Source organism: Tenrec ecaudatus, chromosome 15 (assembly GCF_050624435.1).
Source record: "Tenrec ecaudatus isolate mTenEca1 chromosome 15, mTenEca1.hap1, whole genome shotgun sequence".
NCBI classification, from domain to species: domain Eukaryota; kingdom Metazoa; phylum Chordata; class Mammalia; order Afrosoricida; family Tenrecidae; genus Tenrec; species Tenrec ecaudatus.
The window spans coordinates 86713137-86723814 of NC_134544.1; the positions used below are offsets into that span (position 1 = coordinate 86713137).

The 10678-nt window shown below is 42.8% G+C and overlaps 1 protein-coding gene across 1 annotated transcript; it reads left to right on the plus strand.

Moving 5' to 3' along the window:
• The first annotated feature begins 8557 nt into the window (after nt 1-8557).
• On the plus strand, nt 8558-10329 carry LOC142427573 (lysine-specific demethylase 4D-like). The gene is given in 2 exon segments (XM_075532783.1): nt 8558-8747; nt 8750-10329. Coding segments are annotated over 2 exon segments (1770 nt in total).
• Nucleotides 10330-10678: the final 349 nt, after the last annotated feature.

Consider the following 10678-nt stretch of genomic DNA (forward strand, 5'->3'; position numbering starts at 1 on the left):
AAATCAACACAGTCAAATGTCTTTACAGTCTGTGGTCCTCTGCTTTCAGCCAAGATCCATCTCACCTCAGTAGTGGTGAGCCCTTGTTCTACATCCTCTTCTAAATGCAGCATAAAGCTCCAGCAGCTCTCTGTCAATGTCCTGCTGCATTCATTGCATGATTTACAGCAAAATTTTACTTCAATGTGACATCAATGTTATCGTTTTACAAGGTGAGCATTCTGTCTGGCCACGTTTCTTTGGAGCGGGTACAAGAATGGATCTCTTCCAGTCAGTTGGCCAATGAACTGTCCTGCACATTTCCTGGCATAGACGAGTGAGTGTTCCATGTTGGAGCCACTGTGTCAATATCTCATGTCAAGGGCCTTGCTCTTTCCAGGGTCCTTCTCCAAGGACAGGTCTTTTCTTAAAATAGATTGAAAGTATGTAAGAGGAAGTGTCACCATCCACACCTTTAAGAAGAACGATGGTCACACTCCTTTCAAAACGGATATCTTTGTCCTTTTGGCACACTTTTCTTGATTTAAAACCATGCAATATTGAGTTGTTCTGTTTCCACATCTGCTTCTTAATCCATGTAAAGGTTGTAGATAAGCACAATGTAGTGTTCTGTAATGCCCATTCTTCTCAAGGATACCCACAGTTTGTAGTGATGCACACAATTGCTGCGTTGTAGGAAGCTGGAATTTATTGTGCTGTGACTTCCCATTGATGTGGATATCCTCAAAATGGTGCAGCCAGATTATATCCAAAAATAGGTGGTGGATTACAGCTGGAATCTCCTCAATCTGGACTGCTTTGCTCCCTATTTGGGTCAGATGGTTCATCTGAGAAGTCTCAGACTCTCTGCAAACACCCTGGACTTGACACATTCCTAGGGACCAGGAGGTGGAATGCCAGGACCCTAAATCTTAATAGAGACAAGGACCTTGCCTCAGGGTCAACTGTAGTTAAAGCCATCCCTTATAACCAGTCACCTACATTTATCTTTCTATCGACACAAACTGGGAGAGAATAAATTTCTGTTTCTGAAAGCCTTACATAAGTTGAATTACTTTCTTATGTAATGAGCTTATGTAACATATTCTGGTGTCTTTGGGGGGGAGAATTGAGTGTATTCTATTGGATTCTGAAATATATGTGTTTACTTGCTCTACTTAGTATAAGCAGAGCAAACAGATTTGCGTGTACTCTTCACTATCTCTTTCACACCTCATTATCTGTTCAGGGCCTTCAGGACATGTCTTAATATTTTCGTTGTGTGCAGTGGTTCATTGCCTGTATTGACTTGACTTCTTGGGATCATAATTCTCAGTAGTGTGGCAGTTATTTAGTAGTGTCAGCTTTGGATCTCTGGTCAAGTAGTAGGCGGTCTTGGTCTATTAATCAAGAGTTGGAGGCTTCATATGCACCAGGTCTCCAATTGAGAAAGATGAGAATTCTGCTCCCATAAAGACTTTTTACAGTGTTTACCAAAGTACCTGATACTGCTCCTTGAGGGAAATGGAATGGTTCTGTGGTAGAAAGCAGATAACTGTACTTTATTCTATGGGAGAAAGATGTGGCTTTCTACTCCTATAGCTACAGTCTGAGAAACCACAGGGTAAATTCTGCCCTTTACTACATAGTCACTATTAATCTGCTCATACTCAATGGAAGTGAGAGTTATTTTCATTTTATTCTGAATTATGTGCTATAATACAAACGTTTTCAATTGGCAGCTAGGTGGTGGGTGATTTTCTTTTTTCCTGAGAAGAGGGTATGCAATTGGACCAATTATTTTGGGAGCCTGTGATTGGTAGCATTTGGAAACTAGGGAGCAGTTCTAATTTGTCCATAGGTCGGCTATGAGGGGCAATGGACACAATGGCACTGGATTTGGTTTATTTGGTTTTTATGATAAAATGTGGCACTGCAGAATGGATCAGGTATAATGGAATCATGTAAGAAAGCATTCCATGGTACAAGGATTCAGAGTGTGGCAGTAAATCCTTTATTTCTTCATAATCTTTCTGAGATAAAGAAAGGTAAGGGGATTTTCCTGAGGTGTGACTCCACAAACTTTCCTCTCTGAAAGCATTATAGAGAATTGAGAAGGCAGGACATGACTACAGCAAGAAAGGAGAGCTGTATCAGAGTTCTTCTGTGCACCAGAAGACCCTACCCAGTGAACCTCTTAAACCCAAAGTAACGCTGAAGCCAAAATACAGATTGCTGTCTAAGGCAGGTCAGGCCCACAGATGTTGTCAGCAGACAAGGACCTTGCCTCAGAGTTAACGGAGATGACGGCTTTATCCTATGGCTGATGCCCTTAATTTGAATTATATGCACCTAATCTGTAAAAAAATGAGTGTTGGATGGAAAAACCCACAATTAAGGATGCTTCCTTAAACACATTTAAGAATTACAAAAAGGTGCTGGACTTTTCTCTAGATGGCAATCCTCGAAACACATTCAGTGGGACGAATGACTGTTCCTGTACTGTAGAGAAATGAAGCTCTGGAAACATAGTTGATTAGGTCTTGACTACTAACCATAACATCAGTGGTTTGAATTTACCAACCCATCACTGGGGAGAGATACGAGGCCATCTATTCCTGAAATGAGTTACAGTATCATAAACCCAATGTTATCTCAGGTGGTGTAGTGGTTAAGAGTTGGCCTGTGATCCCCAAGGTCTGCACTTTCAAACAGCCAATTGTTCCGGGGGCAAAAGACAGGGCTTTCTACACTTGCAAAAATTACAGACTCAGAAATGGACAGGGCCGTTTTACTCTCTCCTGTAGGGCTGTTTTACTCTCTCCTGGGTGGCAGTGAGTCTCAGTGTTTGCGAAACCGAAAGGGGCTAGCTAAGAAGCAACAAAGCCCACATGGAAGAAGCATGCCAGCCTGTGCGATCATGAGGTGTCGAAGGGATCAGGTATATGGCATCAGAAGAAGAAAGAAAATCTTACCATTGTGAATGAAGGGGGAAGTACAGAGTAGAGACCCAAATCCCATTTGTCGGCCACTGGATATGCCCTTGCAGAGGGGTCTAGGGGAGGAGATGAGTCAGTCAGGGTGCCATGTAGCACTGATGAAGAATACAGCATTCCTCCAGTTCCTGAATGCTTCCTTCCCCCCTCAACTATCATGATCCGAACCCTGCCTTGCAAGACTGGATAGAGCAGAGGATGTACACAAGTGTAGATAGGACCTGGAGGCACAGGGAATGCAGGGAGGATGATCCCTTCAGGACCAGGGGTGTGAAGGGCAATACTGGGAGGGTAGAGGGTGAGTGGTTTGGAAAGAGGGAACTGATTACCAGGATCTACGTGTGGCCTCCTCCCTGGGGGACGGACAACAGAAAAGGGGGTGAAGGGAGATGCCGGACAGGGCAAGATATGACAAAATAATAATTTATAAATTATCCAGGGCTCATGAAGGAGGGAGGAGTGGGGAGGGAGGGGGAAAAAAGAAGATCTGATATAAAAAGGCTTAAGTGGAGAGCAGATGCTTTGAAGATGATGAGGGCAAAGAATGTGCAGATGCGCTTTGCACAATTGATGTATGTGTGGATTGTGATAAGTGTTGTATGAGTCCCTCCTAAAATGTTAAAAATAAAGAAAGAAACCCAAAGGGGCACTTCTCCTAATTTCTAGAAAGCGGCTCTGAGTAGCACTTGACATAATGACAGTGAATTGGAACTAAGTGCAGGAGCCAGCTTGATAAATGGTCAAAATGTCAAAGCCATAGGGTGTACATGAGATTCAGTTTCATAAAGCTATTTCTGGAAGGGTATTGCTCCTCCCTCCTTCCCTTTCACAGTTTTTATGTTATTGAAATCACTTGGGTTAAAGGCACAGTGGGTCATGTGTAAGGACTGAGTTTCTGTGTCGACTTGGCTCGGCCATGATGTCAGCCTACATAACAATGTTTGACATAATGCCATCACTTCCATGAAGAGATTTTCTGTCAGCAGTCAGGAGTGGGAGGTAGTATCCTGGTGGGTGTGGTTCCCCCAGTATAAATATAAGTGGATTCTCTCTGAAAGCTGTGCAGCTTTTGGCCAGGTCCAGAAACTCACCAGATGTGGATCTCCAGACGTGAGACAGCATCTTGCCATATTTCCTACATAGCTTGGATTCATTGTTTGCACAGCCTGTGAGGAATCAGCCTACCATCTAACCTGCCCATCTGGGATTCATCAGGCCCTCAACCTACTTGAATCAAGAGAAGGCTCCAGAGTGATATCTGAGACTTGCCAGCCTCTACCACTCTGCACTGAAAAGGTAAGTAGTGTGACTAAAACTTTTTCCTAACTATTTCTGACAGGTTGGAGGGGTGGGAGAAAAACTTGGCTTTATACTCTGGTAAAAGGTACAGACTCAGAAACTCACAAGAGAAGTTCTGCCCTGTCCTATAGGGTCTCTATGAGTCAGCATTGACTCAATGTCTTTCAGTGACTAAGGGTGCTGGAGCCTAGATTGCAGAGGGCTGGGCTCACCCACTTGGCTCTCCCTGAGGTCTGAGCAGATGCAGTTTAACCTTCACAGGTCAGGATTCCTTTAGGAGCAGATTGGTCAGAATGAGCACAGGGACCCACTCAGCATCTTGGAGCTTGCCATCCAGAGTTATGTTGCAACATTTCACTCATTCCCTCTCTGGAGTGGCTGTCCATAGAATTTTCCCACCCTTGTTCATGGCAGCTGTTGTCTGGAGAGAGGGAGACAGTGAAAGTCATGGTGGCGGGCTGGTCCTTCATCTCACTGCCCCTGGTTGTTCCAGTGGCAATTTCAGAAGACATCTTTTAAAGCTTGTGATAGTTGTCTTCATATTCGCAGTGTCAAGAGTTTTTAGATAATTTGATATCCGGTTGTTTTTAACTTACGGTGTCACATGTTTGTCAAAGGAGAACCGTGCCTCATAGTGTCTTCAAAGTTTTGTTTTTGTTTTTGTTTTTCAAAATATGTCACCAGGCCTCTCTGAAAGTACTTTTGAGGAGAAACCAAACCAAATCATCTTCTAAGTTAGCTTCTAAACATTCTAACTATTTGCATTATTAGGGGTTTCAAATTTAAAGAAGTGAACTATGATTTTCACATTTATTCAACAAAAAATGACATACGTATTTTGGAGAGTTTAAAGAATTTTTTTCTAATTAAATTCTTCCTTTTAAGATTTTTGGGTTTGCAATTAAATCTGTTTTGTTCCATTTTCTAGTGAAATTCTCTAAGGCTTTAGGAAAAAGACATTGCATTTAGTTTGTTTTTGCTGATGTTTCTCAGATGATTACTAGGTGTGGCATAAGAGTGGATCAATGACAAGGTGGGTGGAGATAACACAGGCCTAATAAAAGACTGATAGGATTTTCACATTGGAATCTGGGTGGGTCTAATCCAATGAAAATTGTCCTGGGAGATTTTCATTCCTGTGGTGAGAATATTTCTTTTAGATGCATAATTCATAAATTACATTTTATTTATGGATCCTAAAATACATGTCTTTGACTGGATGTTTTAGGCTGTTATTGGTGTTCTGGGCTATGGAATTGTTCCTGATTCATACTTACCCTCAAGTCTTACTCATAGTTAGCCTATGTCAAGATGGAATCAATTCTGCCCAAAACATGGCCATCCTTACAATTGTTATGCTGGAGCTGATTGCTGCAGTTACCATGTCATTTCATCTCAACGAACATCTTCCTATATTTTCTCTGAACCTTTTATTCAACAAGCCTGCAATTTTCCAAGGACTGAAATGTTAATCTAGTAGAGGTCAATGCCAGTTCCTTGATATTTTTTCCTTCAAATCATAAAATATTGAAACAATATAAATTCGTATCAGAATTCAGATTTTTTGTTTGTTTTCTTTAAGAAAAGCTTTCTGTTTGAGTTCCATGAAATACACTTTGTCTCTGATTGCGAGTCATAATTTGATTTTAATTTGACTCTCTCTAATGTTCACCTACTGAGGATAAATGCATCTAATGATGCAGATTATTTGTGACATAGACATGTTTGGTTTTCTGTTTCAATTTGATGCTTCTCATGCACATGGAATCAGGAGAGGCAATGATTTTAAGCTCTTAGATGCAAAATACTAGTCATTGGTTCAAGCTCATCAACTGTTTCTTGGAGAAACAGGAGAAAGGGGTGCCTATTTGAAAATGATTAGGGCAAAGAATGTACAGATGTGCTCTTTATACAATTGATGTATGTATATGTATGGATTGTGATAAGAGTTGTATGAGCCCCTAATAAAATGTTTTTTTTAAAAAAGAGAGAAAGAAAGGGATGCCTAGAGAGAAATGGCACAGTCAGACTCCATAAAGGTTACAGCCTTAAAGCTAATGCTCTGGTGCAGTGCTACTATATTCTACGGGGTGTTTATTCTGTGATAGGGTTACCTTGCTTGTCTTAGTAAAATGAGGTGGGTGTATTTTTCAATGATCTGACGTAAGTTGAGTTTGAACTGCCAGGCTCTGTGTTAGAGACAAAGCTGTGGATCATTGACCTCCATCTCACTCAGGGCTCCTTAAGCTATGCTTTCACTTTTTTAAAGATAATTGTATATCTAGTTTTAATCCTAAAATGTCTCTAAAGATAATATAACTTAGGAATTAGACTAAAATTATTATATAACACATATTTAACAACTTCTAAATTGCTTTGTTTTGCCCAATTTTTTTTGTTACTTTTGAGTGTATAGCCAGGGCATGGGTGGGGTGGTGGGGGCGGGAGTAGGATGAGAAAGCCAGAACTAGATTGGACTGCCCATTATGGTCAATACTGAGTTTCAAATTTGCTGGTCATTATTTCTAAATACTATGTACTTAAGAGGCAATCATCCCAATGGTAACACAATATTTGAGAACTTTCACTACATTCAGGTTTCTGTATAACACATAGGGTTACACAAATATCTTTCATAGCTAAAGTTTTCTGTACCTCTACTTGTTTTTCCAAGGTTCACTTTTAGTGTTAATCAGGATAGCTATTGCATGTTTCTCTGAAAGTGCTTGATGAATTATATTTCTGTTGCTTAATTTTTAAAGATAATTCATCCAGTTTTAAGATGACTGTTGAAGTCATTTTACATAAATTTTATTTTTCCTATGAAGTTCACTGAAATGTTCACTTTTTCTGCCCTGTATTGGAGCCCTCTTGGAGCCCCATTGGGCTGCCAACCCAGCAGTTCCAAGGACCAGTCGCTCCATGGAGAAAGACAAGGCTTTTAACGCTTGTCAAGAGTTACAGCCTGAGGAAAACACAAGCACATCTCCTCCATGTGTTACAAGGTGAAACTGATGTCAGTGAGTTTGTTTGGTTAGTTATCTTGGTTCATATTTTACATGAAGTGTGATTTTTGATATTAGCATCTTCAGGCTATATTTATTCACCTGATTTTTTACTAGCACTTCTCATAACATTCACTTATGTCAGGGGTGTCAAACTGGTGGCCTTCCGGCTGCCTGCGACTGCTCAGGTAATTTTTTGTGGCCCCAAATTCTCTGAAATAAAATGAAAATAGAAAAAATTGTTATAAAGAAAATAGCGCTTAGGGGAGATGGAGGCAATACTGTACACACAATTCCCTCTTTAACCCTTTAACTACAGAAGACCACTATACAGGTGGCCCAAAGTCTTTTCTGGAGGCCTGTGGACGTTTCTAGACACGATCATTTCCGGTAACGTTTTAAAGCGATGTCTGCCACTCTCATTGCATAATAAAAACAGATCCTAACAGTGAAAAGGTTAAAAACAGGACTCTAGGATATGCTGTTATGAGCCATACCTAGCGGCAATGCTAGTTAACATTTTTAGAGGGAAGCCATTACGATTGTGCATCACATTTGTCAGCTGTCCAACATTTTGTGTTTTTTATTACTTTGTTATATTTTCCGGTCACACCATAAGAGGCAAGGGAAAGCTAGTAGAAGGAAAGCACTGGCAAATTTCCGGTTAAAAGCATAATTATAGTTTTATAAATAAAACAAATGTTTAAATAAAAACAATTATATAGGGTTTTAATTATCCTATCCATATTTCTGAATCCTCACTTCAAAATAAAAATTCAACAAAATTTGTAAATGTGATGTGGCCCACTTTAATCTTGCCTGTTGCACCACATGGCAAGCATTTTAATTGAGTTTGACACCCCTGACTTCTGTTGAATGTTACTGAATTACTGTCTTTAGATTTACTTTTTAAAAATCCCTTGAGACACTCCTTGTTAGTGGAATTAGAAATTTCCCAGGATTGCAACAGAAGCTAAGTATCAACAGATAGAGACACCCTTCCAACTGAATAAACTTCCAAAGCAGCATAATGAGCCAGGAGCAATCTGGGAAAACCCACTCCGTGTGCACAAATCCTGTCTCTTTGGGGGAAACAATAGTTGTCCATCATAGTAGAATTCCCTTGGTCAATCAGCATGCCTGGGGAGAGTGCATTTGCTCTCACAGAGCCATCAATACACTGCAAGAGATTTTCAGACAGAAAAAGAAACAAAAGCACAGCATCCAAATACACAGAACATCCATAAGAATCGGGTTTTCTGACTTTATTTTGCAGCCATGAATTCCCAGGACTATCGAAGCCAGAACTCAAGCCTTAAAATCATGACTTTCCGGCCTACCATGGAAGAATTTAAGGATTTCAACAAATACATTGCTTACATGGAATCCCAAGGTGCCCACCGTGCAGGCCTGGCTAAGATAATCCCATCCAAACAGTGGACAGCCAGAGAGAACTATGACGATGTGGATACATCCTCATAGCCAGTCCTGTGCAGCAGGTAACTACTGGGCAAACAGGTGTCTTTTTGCAATACCATAAAAAGAAGAAATCCATGACCGTGGAGGAGTATCGCCACTTGGCCAACACTGACAGATACCGCACTCCCACACACCGGGATGTTGACGATTTGGAGCGGACCTATTGGAAGAGCCGCATGTACAATTCTCCCATTTATGGGGCTGGAGTATGTGGCTCCTTATTTGGTGAAAATACTGAGCATTGGAACCTCAGACACCTGGGGACGATCCAGGATCTGCTGGAGCAGGAGTGTGGAGTTGTCATCAAAGGCGTCAACACCCCCTACCTGTACTTTGGCCTGTGGCAGACCACCTTCACTTGGCACACGGAGGACATGGACCTGTACAGCATCAACTACCTGCACTTCGGGGAGCCCAAAACGTGGTATGCGGTGCCCCCTGAGCATGGAGCCCGGCTGGAGAGACTGGCCAGGGAGCTTTTCCCTGGCAGTTCCAGTGGCTGCGCGAACTTCCTGCGGCACAAGGTGGCCCTCATCTCACCCAGAGTCCTCAGGGAGAACGGCATTCCTGTTGGTCGGATCACCCAGGGAGCAGGCGAGTTCATGGTCACATTCCCCTATGGATACCACGCTGGCTTCAATCACGGTTTCAACTGTGCGGAATCCATCAACTTTGCCACCCTGCGCTGGGTTAATTACGGTAAAGCTGCTTCTCAGTGCTGCTGTGGGGAAGCCAGGGTCACATTTCCCATGGACGCCTTCGTGCGCATTCTGCAACCCGAGCGCTATGAGCTGTGGAAACACGGCAGGGACCGCACCTCCTTGGACCACGTGGAACCCACAGCACTGACCAGCCTGGAGTGGACGGCCTGGAAAGGAGCCAGGACTCGTGCAATGGTCAAGGGGCGTCTGCGGTCCTTTAAGCCATGCAGGGCCAGGCGTCGCTCTCTGACTCTGGCAGCAGACAGTGGGCTTGGGGGCTGTGCACTGGTATGTCCTCGTCCCACAACCCACTCCTGGGCAGACAGCTCTACTGTACAGCCTGAGGACCCTACCTGCATGGGTTGCAGTCCTACAGGATCCAGTGTCTCCCTACTTCCCACCTCAGTTCCATCTGCCCAGTATCTCCAGGCTTCACCAAAGGGTACTCGCACTAGGCGTCCTCGGGACTCCGATGCCTACCAGCAGTCTGTGAAGTCCAGGGCCAAGAGCCACACAACAAGCACATTTGTACACCTGCCCACACAGGCATTGCATGAGAATCAACAATCAACAGATGACTCTGGCCCTCGGAGATTTGAGATCCAGCATGCTGTTAAAGCTTCTGGGTGCTGCTGTGACCCCGATCTTCAGCCCTTGGGACCCCCACTGAATCCTGATTCTCTGATGCACCCTGGCCCCTGCCTGAAGTCACTGGACAACATCTCAGTGAATCTCCCGGACATGCTTGTGCTGAGTCCTCCTAATGAGTCTTTGACTTCTAAAACATTCTCCAGCTATGCCTCTGTGCACAGTATGGCACCTCTGGACCCCCTTGGTGCTATTGCTATGGACCCCCTTAAACTTCTATAATCCTGCCCTCAGATGAGGTTCTGCAAATCTACTTACATAGATCCTTGGAGACAGACTCGATGGAACTTCACTTCCTAAATCCTGAAAGGTTGTCACCAGCAAAGATCTTCTTGTTGTGAGTTTAGCTAAACTGCAGTTTTTGTCAAATGTGATTGTCCCTTGGACTATCTCTCACCTTCAGGAAACAAAGACACACCCAGCCAATCTTCAACATGGGAATTGTAATCTGTGGTGATTTAATTGTAATTGTAATTGTAATCTGTGGTGATCCTTGACCTCTCAGTGCCATGTTGATAGGTTGCCTAATACTTGCTCAGACTATGGACTCCACTAAAATGTGTTCTAAGGA